Below are 13,605 nucleotides of genomic sequence, written 5' to 3'. Positions count from 1 at the left end.
TGCTTTGCACAGGGTAGGTCATGTCTAAACAATCTTGTAGAGTTTTTCAAAGATGTTAGTAGAAAGTTAATGGAGGCAAGGAGTGGATGTCATCCACATAAACTTTTAACAAGGTCCCACATGGATGATTGGTCAAGAAAGTTGAGTCGCTTGGCAGTCAAAATTGGATTAGACATTAACTTCATGGGAGAAGCCAGAGAGGCAGCAGATGGTTGTCTTTCTGTCTGGGGACCAGTGATTAGTGGTGTGCTGCAGGGATCAGTGCTGGGTCTATTGTTGCTTGTCATTTATATCAAAATCTAGGTGATAATCTGGTTAACCGGATCAGCAAATTTCAGATGACACCAATATTGAGGGCATAGTGAGCAGCAAAGAAGACTACCAAAACTTGCAGTAGGATTAGGACCAGCTGGAAAAATAGCAGATGGAATTTAAAGCAGACAACTGTGAGGTGTTTCTCTTTTGGATGATAAACTCGGGTAGGATTTACACGGTGAATGGCAGGACACTGAGGTGGGTGGCACAACAGATGACCTGGGAATACAGATCCATTATTCCTTGAAAGTGCATAACAGTTAGACAAGATCCTAAAGGGGGCTTTTGACTCATTGGCTTTCATTAATCAAGTATTGAGTACAGGAGTTATTTTGAAGTTGTACAAGATGCTAGTGAAGCCTAATCTGGAGTATTGTATGCAGTTTTGGTCAGCTCCCCACAGGAATAATGTAAATAAGATTGAAGGAGTGCACAGAAAACTTACAAGGACTTTGCCAGGACTTGAGGAACTGCATTATAGAGAAAGGTTGAACAGGTGAACTTTATTCACCAAAGCAAAGGAGAATGAGAGATTTGATAGGTATATAGAACTTCAGGTTTCCCCCACTATCTGAAGGTAGAGTGTTCCTATGAAACCGTTTGTAAGCTGAAATGCCGTAAAGTGAAGAAGCAATTACCATTAATTTATATGGGAAAAATTTTGAGCGTTCCCAGACCCAAAAAAAACCTACCAAATAACACATAAAACCTAAAATAACACTAACATATAGTAAAAGCAGGAATGATATGATAAATATACAGTCTATATAAAGTAGAAATATTGTATGTATGGTGTAGTTTCACTTATCAGAATCGGGAAGACAGTGAGCCAAAATTGATTTGGAAAGAAAAAAAAAATCAGCACATACACGCATGTGCACACAACTGCCCACACAAGGCTTCATGGTCATGGTAGTCATTCTTGGGGTAAATACACATATAAAGCAGGCATCTTTTTTTCGTAAAAGCAAAAATTCTCTTTGGTTAGCGAAAACAGGTACTAATGTAGGTCTTTCGTAACAGCAAACTGTCGTAAAGTGAACATTCGAAAAACGGGGGCCACCTGAGTATAGATAGGGTAAATCCAAGCAGGCTTTTTCCAATAAAGTTGGGTGAAACTTGAATTAAAGGTCACACAGCAAGTTAAGGGTGAGAGGTGAAATGTTTAAGGGAAACATGAGGGGGAACTGGCGAGTGTAGAATAAGCTGCCAGCGGATCTAGTGGACTCTGGCTCAATTTCAATACTTAAGTGAAAATGGATTAGGTATATGGATGGGAGGAGTATGGAGAGCTTATAGTCTGGATGCAGGTTGAAGGGACTAGGCAGATAACTAGTTTGACGTGGTCTAGATGGGTCAAAAGGCCTGTTTCTATGTTATAGTTTTCTATGACCGTGACCCCACTTCAGCAATATGACAAACAGCAAATACATCCTGACACTGAACAAGTTCAGTTGCATAACAGAGAAAAGTAATGATTCAGAATTTACCCAAGTAAAGGAACAAGTTCCGAGGAGAAAGTGCTACATAAATGCAGATAGTACAATGCAGGTAAATTTTAATTGTGTTAAGCATATACACAACCCAAGAAAAAGTGGCAAACCCAAGATGAAATTCATAACCTCAAATAGGAATGGGATAGATCTTGCATATCATGTTTTCCAAATAAACAGTTATAATCTCACACTTCATTTCACCCAAACAGTGTGTTAAGAAATTTGATAATTACTTGCAGCAGTAAAAAAATAGGCAAATGATAGTTTTCCCATAATCCATTCCCATTGCAACAATCAATAACTTATGTATATACAGAGTAAATTCAAACAATAATTGTTTCTTAAACATCAATGATAATCTAAATAGGTCATAAAAATTTGAGATAATCTACAAGATGATAAGTGAATATTCTTCAAAAAGAATCAGTACAGTATAAAGAACGGACAACCTTTCCCCAGCATTCCGCAATCTTTCTGTAACGTGAAGCCGCATCACTTCCACGTGCGCAAAGAAATAAGTTGAAAACAAATTAACTTCGTATACATTTAGTTTTCCAGATAAAATGTCATAAGATCAAATTGTTGGACTGTATCTCAGATTTCTTGAATGATGAATTCCAACAGGATGAACTTCCATCACATAAAATGCCATATTGCTGTGGGTCCCTGTATTTTCAATTTTTTATGAATTCAAATTACAAAATGAATAGTTGTTCCTTAATATGCTTCCTCATCCACAAACACTTCTTTTAAAAAACAAATACACTAAAATAGACTTAAGGGCATAGGAAACGTGTATCCAAATCATTTTATTTAAAAGAAATCAGATAAAAATTAAAATACTTGCCTTTTAAGCTTTGCAAAAGAGATCAGGATGCGAGCATAACATTCATTTGCATGATGTTTCTCAACTGGTAGAGCAGCAACTGCATCATCATATAGCTCTATCAGCTTATTTAATAAGCTTGCATTAGTTTGTGGATCACCCATCTTTCCCACCTTCTGAAGATATGCAAACCAGTCTTCTGGAAAATTTCCATCAGCCATAATTTGTCTAATTGTACCAGTGTGGTCTATTAAAAAGTATAAGGCAATGTTTCATGATTATAGATTGACAGTAAACTTACTATAAACATTAAGCAGCAAAGTATTACTGACATTTTGCTGGGTTAATATCACAAGACTAGAGAATTAGAAATTATTTTACTCAACTATACTTTGTCTACACTTCTCACTCCCTCAGAAAAACAGCCAAGATCATTGCAGACCCCACTAACCCAGACATTCCCACCTCTGGCCCCTCCCATTGAGAAGGCACCAATGCTTCTATCCCACTATTATGACTATATAATATACTTCTTGTATTTTAAAAAACACAAGAAGATCTGCATATGCTGGAAATGCATGCGTTGTTCTTGTATGCTAAAATGGATTCTTGACCTCTAGACAAAATACAGGCAACTATAGGCAAGTTAGCTTAACATCTGTCATTGGGAAAACGCTTGAAGGTGTCATTAAGGAAGAAATAGCAAAACATTTAGAAAAGAGTGGTTCTGGTAGACAGACACAGCATGAATTCAGAAAGGGCAGGTCCTGTTTGACAAACTTAGCGGAGTTCTTTGACGACATAATGAGTGCAGTGGACAGAGGGGAACAGGTGGATGTCGTAGACTTGGATTTCAAGAAGGTGTTTGATAAGGTGCCACACAAGAGACTTATAAATAAGATACGGATGCATGGAGTTGCAGGAAGTGTATTGGCATGGATAGTGGATTGGTTAAGTGGCAGAGAGATGGCATAAATAGGTGTTTCTCTGGTTGGCAGTCAGTGGTGAGTGGAGTGTATATTTAAGATACAGTTAGATAGATTTTTGCATAGTAAGGGAATTAAGGGTTATGGTGAAAAGGCAGGTAGATGTAGCTGAGTTTACGGACAGATCAGCCATGATCATATTGAATGGAGGGGCAGGCTCGATAGGCCGGATGGCCTACTCCTGCTCCTATTTCTTATGTAGATCAAGAGATTGAAACATTATCTTCCTGCACTTTCTCTGTAACTGTAAACTTTATTCCGCATCTATTACCGCTCTTCCCTAATATTGATGTGATGATGTAATTGGTATGAATAGTAATCAAATCTAAGTTCTTCCCACTGTACCTAGAGACATGTGATAATAATAAATTAATTTATCAACTTTCTAAATAGTCTTTGGCTGCATAGTCGTAATAGAGGGTTGTATAGAGGAATTTTAACCATATCCCTATTCTGATAAACAATAAATCTGATTAGGACCATAATAAAGGCTTATCAGAGCACTTCATCTATTTAGTGTTATTAATCAGTATGAAATCCTATTCCACAAAATGCTGGATGAACTCAGCAGGTAAGGCACCGACAATGGAAGTGAACGTTTCGGACTAAGACCCTTTATCAGGATCCTGTCTTGGCCCATGAGGAGACTGTTTATTTCTCTTTGAAATGCAGATTTTAAAGATGCAGCCTGACCTGCTGGGTTCCTCCAATATTTTGTGTCTGTTCCACTGGATTTCCAACATCTGCAGAATGTTCTGTGCTTACAAGATCCTATATTTCTATATGGGGGGGGGGGGGGGAGGGGGAAGACATTCTATTCTTATACGTAGTTCAATGTTCAAATATTTATACATGGAAAAATTGTGTTATTCCTTTCATAAATTAAGTAAATGCACTATACCTGTAACATCCAAATTAGATTTCAATTCTTCAGTTTTGTTTGCTTCCCCATTTTTTGTTCGAAGGTTAGCTAATAAACTTGTAAGGCGAGCAAGTCGCATCCGTGAATCATTAATTTCATCCTCCATAACTGCAAGAAAAGGGAAAAGCTCTAAAATATTTCAATGATATAGAACATAGAATAGTACAGCAAATTACAGGCTCTTCGGCCCACAATGCTGCGCCGACCGTCAAACCCTGCCTCCTATATAACCCCCCACCTTAAGTTCCTCCATATACCTGTCTAGTAGTCTCTTAAATTTCACTAGTGTATCTGCCTCCACCATTGACTCAGGCAGTGCATTCCACGCACCAACCACTCTCTGAGTGAAAAACCTTCCTCTAATATCCCCCTTGAACTTCCCTCCCCTCACCTTAAAAGCCATGTCCTCTTGTACTGAGCAGTGGTACCCTGGGGAAGAGGCGCTGGCTACCAATCTGTCTATTCCTCTTAATATCTTGTACACCTCTATCATGTCTCCTCACATCCTCCTTCTCTCCAAAGAGTAAGGCCCTAGCTCCCTTAATCTCTGATCATAATCCATACTCTCTAAACCAGGCAGCATCCTGGTAAATCTCCTCCTTACCCTTTTCAATGCTTCCACAGAACTGGACAGAGTACTCCAAGTGTGGCCTAACTAGAGTTTTATAGAGCTGCATCATTACATCGCATCTCTTAAACTCTATCCCTCGACTTATGAAAGCCAACACCCCATAAGCTTTCTTAACTACCCTATCTACCTGTGAGGCAACTTTCAGGGATCTGTGGACATGTACCCCCAGATCTCTCTGCTCCTCCACACTATCAAGTATCCTGCCATTTACTTTGTACCCTGCCTTGGAGTTTGTCCTTCCAAAGTGTACCACCTCACACTTCTCCAGGTTGAACTCCATCTGCCACTTCTCAGCCCACCATGTTTATCATTACCTTCAAAACAACATCCCATAGAAAGGTATATTTAAGTTTTAGTTTTCAATATTCACGTTTAAAAATTACTTGTATGCAACTCATATTATATTGCCTCTCAAGAGTAAATTGCCATTGCAATAAGAGGATAATAAATCTCAATGTTATTACATATTCCACTTATTTAAAATAATTTCAATCTAACATTCAATTAAAATGCAGACCAAATTTATTAAATAATTGAATCAATTTCCACCTTGGGACCTTTACTTCATTGCTTTATGAAATCGGGTTTGCAACTAATAAAAATCTTAAACTATAACTAATTCTACCACTGGTACCTGTCTTGCAATGCCATCTAAATGAAAAGTTATAATTGTGTATCTAAATCAATGCAATTAGAAAATTCAAACAAAAACTCCACAGATAAAGTTGGAAGGATAAAATTCAATATTAGACTACATAAAAGAGAGGACATTTCAACAATGAGAACTCAGCAGAAACAGGGCTTAACCAGTCAGTGTAACAGATCAGAAGGCCACTTGGAACTATAGCCAAACCACAAGCTGCAATCAGAACACTTTATATAACTTGGGGGATAAAGTTACTTCCAAATGGATCAATTGTAATGAGAAAATATTGAACTAGAGAATCTGAAATTATATCTGAAGTACAGAAATCTTAAGATTTCTATATGAACCAAACCTTGTGCCGCATTGCTCTGAGGTATTTCGCAAAGAGGTAAGAGGGTAACAACATAGATGGAAGCATTGAATGTTAAATTCAAGAAAAAACACACAACATAATGAATTGCTGCAAGACAAATTCCATTGAAGGGCTTTAGATTAAATTCCAATTCACCATGACAGCATTACTCCGTACTTTCACCAAGCTGAAGTGGAAAAGATGGTCTTACTCACATTGAAGTAGAAAATGGATGTCCTCTTTAAAGTAGTTGATAATCAATTTACCTACCTTGGTATTACAGTTACTAGGAAATTTAAAGATCTTTTTCGTGAAAATTTTGCCAATCTTTTGCACTCTACAAAACAGAGTTTGTCACAATGGTCACCTCTATCTACGTCCTTAGTAGGTCGTATTAATGTTATTAAAATGTATGTTCTCCCTAAATTTTTATATTTATTTCAATCTATTCCAATTTTCATTTCTAAAACCTTTTTTGATTCCTTAGACTCTATTATTTTGTCCTATCTGTGGAAGAGTAAGCGTTCTAGAATTAATAAAGTTTATCTTCAAAAATCTAAAAAAGAGGGTGGCATGGCCTTACCTAATTTTTGTCTATACTACTGGGCAGCTAACATTCATTGTCTCATCTTCTGGTCTTTTTTTCATAGCCAGTCTGAGTGCCCTAATTGGGTAGCAATGGAGCTGAATTCCACTAAAGATCTATCTATTTCTGCACTTCTTGGTTCTGCACTCCCTAGTAGTTTGTCTAGACTAATTGTTAATCCTCTTGTTAGACATACTTTGCGAATATGGGCCCAGTTTAGGAAATTTTATAGTTTTTCCCTTTCTAGTCCTATTTTACATAATCATCTTTTTCTACCTACTATGTATGATTCAACATTTTATGATTGGTATAGAAAGAGCATTAGGTATTTTGAAGACCTTTTTATCGATAATCGCTTCACATCCTTTCAACAGCTCTCCGCTAAGTTCAATCTACCTAATGCCCATTTCTTTAGATATCTCCAAATTAGACATTTTATCAATCCTTTATTTCCCAACTTCCCTGAAATGCGCGAGAAAAATGCTATGGACTTATTTCTTTCTATTAATCCATTGGGTAAAATCAGAATGACTTGGGAGCATGACTTAAATATCACTTTGTCTGATGAGGTTTGGGACTCGATTCTCAAATCGGTTAATTCAACTTCCCTTTGTGCTCGCCGCTGTCTTTTACAGTTTAAGATTGTTCATAGGGCCCATATGTCCAAATCTAAACTATCTTGATTTTATCCTAATATTAGTCCTTTTTGTGATAAATGCAGAAGTGGCGAGGCTCCTCTTATTCATATGTACTGGACCTGTCCTGGTATAGAGAAATTTTAGAGAGATGTTTTTATAATCTTATCCTGTATTCTGAATCGCCACTTAGAACCTAACCCTTTAATTGCCCTGTTTGGTTTCTTGGGTGAGACAGATATACGCTCGAGTTCAACTAAATGTTGAATATTATCTTTTGCTTCTCTCCTGGCTAGACATCTAATTCTTCTTAGATGGAGAGATGTTGCCCCACCCACGCATGCTCAATGGCTTAACGATATTATGGCCTGCTTAGACCTTGAAAAAATTCATTATTCTATTCTTAATTTGGATATAAAGTTTCATAAGGTCTGGGGACCTTTTATTGAGTATTTTCATAACTTTCCTTCTAATTAAGTTTTCTTTTCAGTCCCTTGCTTTCAGCTTTTTTGGTAGTAGGCATTATTATTGTCTGTTTTCAATTGTATTTACAGTTTTGGGGGTTTGAATGTTTTGATTTATATTTTCTACATTTTGTTTTGGTTGGTCTGGAGTTTTTTTTGTGGGGTTGGGGGTGGACACTAACTTTACACGACTTCAACAGGTGCTTTTTCATTTTTATTTTGTGTTATATTACTATTGTATGTTTATCTTGCACTGTACTAATTTCCTATTTTGTTTTTGGGGTTTTTTGTTTGTAGTGTTGTAGAAAATGCATTAAAAAAAATGGATGTCATGCAGATTTTTTAAAAAAAAACAGAAACATTACAAATGCTCCAATTACACCCAAAATGGTATAACAAAATATTCAACCCAGAGTTCAATGCATCAGAGCAGCACTACTGAGCTGCTGAAGCAAGCAGGCAAGCAATAGGCTTAGTATGAATTAACAGGAGCACTTCTATGTGAACAGAATCCAGAAGGCAGCTACTGTACATGATTTCTTGATTCCAATCAACCCGTCTCCTGTGATTAGCCCCATTGTGCAAATCAAATGGCACACCAACTCCCCATAACAGGAAAGCACGTGGCCAACCAGCTAGACTGGCAATACAGCAGAGTTTTGATGCTGGAATCTGGTGCAATAATTTAATGGAGGTACACAGTGGGTCAAGCAGCATCTGTGGAGTATATTGTTCATTGCAACCAAATCTTCAAGAGTCCAACAGCACAGAAACAAAAGCCCCAACTCACTCATGCAGAACAAGATTTTCATCTAAGCTTGCCCCAATTGCCCACATTCAGCTGGTGACTATCGACACCTTTCCTATTCATGCACCTATCCTAACGCCTATTAAATGTACCACTACCTTCAGCAGGTCAAAGTACAGTTGGCCCTCCTTATCCGCGAATTCTGCATCTGCGAATTTAACCAACTGCAAATGGCGAAAACCCAGAAGTGCTCTTCCAGCACTTGTTGTTCAAGTATGTACAGACTTTTTTTTCTTGTCATTATTCCCTAAACAATGCAGTATTACAACTATTTTACATAGCATTTACATTGTATTACGTATTATAAGCTATCTAGAGATGATTTAAAGTATACAGGAGGGTGTGCGTGGGTTATCGTGGATTGGGATCGAGAAAAATCGTAAGTTCTCTTACTAAGTTGGAACAGGTACATTCAGTATTATTAAGTGTCAGTTAGTCAAACGTTTGTCTTAGTATATAGTACATATTTTACCTTTCTATGCATATAAAACACTTAAGAATGTATGTTTCAGCGTCAGGCTTGGGAACTGTTCCCGAGTGCGAGCCAGTGACAGACCGCTTTTGAGTGCGCTCTCCATCCATGACGGGTTGATGTGGAGGATCAAAACCTCAAAACCCCAAAACCCAATAATTAAACCACTGCGTTCCTTAGTAATAATTGTAGCTTTCATCCGGGCAGGGCCTTTCTCACTTTGTCCTTTAAAATTGTTCCGATCGTTGACCGACTGTAGCCTAACGGTTTTCCAATGACAAATGGCATTTCACCTCTTTCCGATCGCTTTATTAATTCCACTTTATTTTCAATTGTGATCCTATTATTTTCGTGAACAGAAACTAATAGGTCCTAATGTCCACCGCACTGAGACAGGTTAAATAAGGTCTGGGGTTCCGCTGGGTCCCAAGGTTTACCGCATTGAGACAGGTTGAATAAGGGTCTTGAGAATCCGCGAATTTTGGTATCCACGAGGGGCCCTGGAACCGATCCCTCGCAGATAAGGAGGGCCGACTGTAAATATATTATCAAACTACATATGCTACCTTCAGATTCATTTCCTTGCAGCTATTTACAGCAAAATAAAGAACACAATAAAATTTATGAAAACTAAACACAAAATCCGACAAACCATGCGCAAAAGACAAATTGTGCAAATAAAAAAATAAATAATACTGAGAGCATGCATTGTGGAGACCTTGAAAGTGAGTCTAATGTTGTGGAATAAGTTCAGAGTTGAGGCTGAATGAAGTTATCCACAGTGGTTCAGGAGCCTGATGGTAATAACAATAACTGTTTCTGAACCTGATTATTTTGGGTGTTAAGACTCCTGAACCTCCTGCCTAATGGTAGTAGTGAGAAGAGTGTATGGCCTAAATAGTGAGGTTCTTTGATAATGGATGCTGCTTTCTTGTGGCAGCACAGCTTGTAAATGTGCTCAATGGTAGGGTATCCACCACTTCCTGTGAACTTCCCTTTCTGGGCATTGGTGTTTTCATGCCAGGCCTTGATGCAACCAGTTAGGATACTCTCCACTGTACATCTATAGATGTTTGTCAAAGTTTTAGATGAGACGCCAAATCTGCACAAACTTTGAAGAATATAGAAAGAAGAGTTGTTGTGCCTTCTTTGTAATAACACTTGCATGCTGGTCCCAAGACAGATTCACTGAAAAGATAACACTAAGTTATTTTAAGTTACTGACCCTCTTACCTCCAATCCCCTAACGAGGACCAGCTCATGGATCCCCAGCTTCTTCCTCCTGCATTTGCTAATCAGCTCTTTGGTTTTGCTGACATTGAGTGAGAGGTTGTTATTGTGGCATTATTTGACCAGATTTTCAATCTCCTTCCTTTGATTCAGCCAACAACAGGGTTATCACCAAACTTAAATAAGGCATTAGAGCAGTACTTAGCCACACAAAGGTTAAAGTGAGTAGAGCAGGGGACTCACCATGTAACCCTTTGGTGGACCTGTGCAAAATGAGATTGTGGAAAAGTTGCTGTTGCCAATCCATACTGACTAGGGTCTGCAAGTGAGGGAGTTGAGGATGCAGTTGCACAGAGAGGAATCAAGGCCTAGGTCTTGAAGCTTAGTGATTATTTTCAAGGGGGTGTTAGCATTGAATGCTGGCATTGCTGTAGTCAATGAAGTGCATACTGATGTAGGCACCTTCATTGTCCACATGATCCAAAGCTGAGCGAAGTCTCAATGAAATGGCATCTGCTGTTGACCTTTAGTGGTGATAGGTAAATTGGAGTAGATCCAAGTCACTCCTCAGGAAGGAGTTGATATGTTTCATGACCAACCTTTCAAAACACTTCATCACAGTGGATGCAAGTATGACTGAACATAACCATTGTTACTGTTTTTCTTGGGTGATAGAATGGGTGATATGATAGAAGCCTGATTGATGCAGATTGGTACACCAGAATGCTGCAGCAAGGTCTTGAAGTTGTCTATAAACAATCTAGCCAGTTGATCAGCACAGGCCCTCAGTTCTCAGCCAGGTACACCATCTGGGCCAGATGCTTTTCACGGATTTACCCTCCTGAGGGGGCTCTATGTTCTATCGGTCAAAGCAAGCTTAAAAGGCACTGAGCCCATCTGGGAGTGAAACCTTGTGTCATTTACCCATTCCAATCAGGCCAAAGCTGTTAATCGTCCTCTCTGATTCAAGTTTGGTCTGGAATTGCCACTTCACATGTGAGATAGTTTTCTGGATTGTTGGACGCCACCAATCTAGCCCTCAGCGGAATGCAAATCTCTTGGTGCATCCAGGGCTTCTGGTTGGGAAGACTCTGAATGATTTTGTGGGGACATACTGGTCCACAAGTGTTTTTTTATATATAAAATCCATGACGTCAGCTGCATATGCATTCAGAACTTCTGATGAGTCCTTAAACATAACCCAGTCCAACTCGAAGCAATCCCGTAGCCGCGCTCTTCTACCGGCTGTGACTACCTCCTTGCTGATTTACGTCTTGTGCCTTGCTCTTTAGTCTCTGCCTATATGCAGATAGGAAGACGACAGCCAGGTGGTCAGTCTTCCTGTAATGCGGTTGAGGGATGGAATGGTAGGCATTCTTAATGACAATGCTAGAGTGGCCGAGCGTGTTGGATCTTCTGGTGCTGCAGGTGATATGCTAACCGTAATAAGGCAAAGGTTTCTGTTCATTTTCAACAAAATAAACCCTTCATGAGAGTACAATCCAACAAGGAACGACCAGCACGTATAAAACGAATCAAAGGCTTCTGTGCTGTAACAAATTAGAAAGGGACTACCATGTACAAATCTCGGGAACGCAGTTGTATGCTAAAGGGCGGTAAACGTTGGGAAAAGGGTAAAATGTAAACCTGAAACGGGTATTGTTTATTACCAAGAGGGTATGAGGACGGGAGAGGAAACGGATATGGGGTCAGTGGTTATGGGGACGAGGGAGATATAGGGGACCGCACTACATTCTCATGCCCCTCTGATCTTCATAGACCCCAGAGACTCTGCCCCCGATCCCTTCAGCTCCCATGCCGCCCAGCCAACCCCAGCCACTTACCGAGCTGGACGAAAGTTGCTAACAAACATCAACGCCAGCCGCCAACCGCCCGTGTTCAAAATTGCCGCACTTCTCAGCAACAAGCCCTGCTATTGGCCTGAGGCATAGCAACGATTCCGATTCGCTACCGAAGGGCTGTTGAACCCGCCCCCTGACGCAATACGAACTGTAGGGGTCGGGGGAGCATCGAGGACGAGCGGAGCGGGGCGCTGGGCAGCGCAGGCTTACAATTCAAAGTGAAATGCAGTAACAAAACACGTAAGAGAATCTTGATATTCATTTTCTCTCAGGCATTTACAGGAAAACAAAAGACAGTAGAATTCACGAAAAACTGTACATAAATAAACCGGCAAACATACCAATGTGCAAAAAAAAACAAATTGTACAGAAAGTAGGACTGAAAACACAGTCTTAAGGAGACTTTGAAAGTGAATTCGTAGAATCAGTTCATATTTGTCATGAATAAAATTACCTAATCCAGGTTAGGACCCTGATAATTAGTCTTGAATTCGGTCTGAAACGTCGGCTGTACTTTTTTCCATAGATGCTGCTTGGCCTGCTGAGTTCCTCCAGCATTTTGTGTGTGTGTTCCAGCATCTGGAGATTTTCTCTTGTTTGTAATCTTGAATTTGATGGTGTGGACCAAAGGCTTGTGTACCTCTTGCCTGATTATGGCATAGCTTGGATGGCGGGGGTCTTGAATGATAGATGCTGCCTTGAGTCAGCACTCCACGCTGATGATACTAAATTGAGTGGGAAAGCAAATTGTGCAGAAGATACGGAGAGTCTGCAGAGAGATATAGATAGGTCAAGTGAGTGGGCAAGGGTCTGACAGATGGAGTACAATGTTGGTAAATACAGCATCCTGCTGTGCAGAGGGACTTGGGAGTGCTTGTGCATGAATCACACAAGGTTGATTTGCAGATGCAGCAGGCTATCAAGAAGGCAATGGAATGTTGGCCTTCATTGCTAGAGGGATTGAATTTAAGAGCAGGGAAGCATGCTGCAACTGTACAGGGTACTGGTGAGGCTGCACCTGGAGCACTACGGGCAGTTCTGGTCTCCTTACTTGAGGAAGGATATACTGGCTTTGGAGGTGGTGCAGAGGAGGTTCACCAGGTTGATTCCAGAGATGGGGAGGTTAGACTATGAGGAGAGATTGAGTCACCTGTGACTCTACTTGCTGGAATTCAGAAGAATGACAGGAGATCTTACAGAAACATATAACGTTATGAAAGGTGTTTCCACTGGTAGGTGAGACTAGAACTAGGGGACATAGCCTCAAGATTCAGGGGAGTAGATTTAGGATGGAGATGAGGGGGAACTGCTTTTCCCAGAGAGGGGTAAATCTGTAGAATTCTCTGCCCTATGAATCAGTGGAGGCAACCTTAG

General features: G+C 39.7%; 1 protein-coding gene across 1 annotated transcript in view; it reads right to left on the bottom strand.

The window, feature by feature from the left end:
• ttk (ttk protein kinase) overlaps positions 1-12,263 on the bottom strand; it is a 58,290-nt gene extending 46,027 nt beyond the window's left edge. The window contains exons 1-3 of the mRNA XM_059981276.1: positions 12,214-12,263; positions 4,525-4,653; positions 2,659-2,884 (exon numbers count right to left, since the gene is read on the bottom strand). Of these exons, the coding sequence (XP_059837259.1) occupies positions 2,659-2,884; positions 4,525-4,651 (353 nt within the window). The 5' untranslated portion in view covers positions 4,652-4,653; positions 12,214-12,263. The remainder of the gene's footprint in view (positions 1-2,658; positions 2,885-4,524; positions 4,654-12,213) is intronic.
• Positions 12,264-13,605: the final 1,342 nt, after the last annotated feature.

This window comes from Hypanus sabinus, chromosome 10, assembly GCF_030144855.1.
Source record: "Hypanus sabinus isolate sHypSab1 chromosome 10, sHypSab1.hap1, whole genome shotgun sequence".
Taxonomy (NCBI): domain Eukaryota; kingdom Metazoa; phylum Chordata; class Chondrichthyes; order Myliobatiformes; family Dasyatidae; genus Hypanus; species Hypanus sabinus.
The sequence above is the reverse complement of the archived record's forward strand: the minus strand, read 5'-3'. Positions and strand labels throughout refer to the sequence as shown.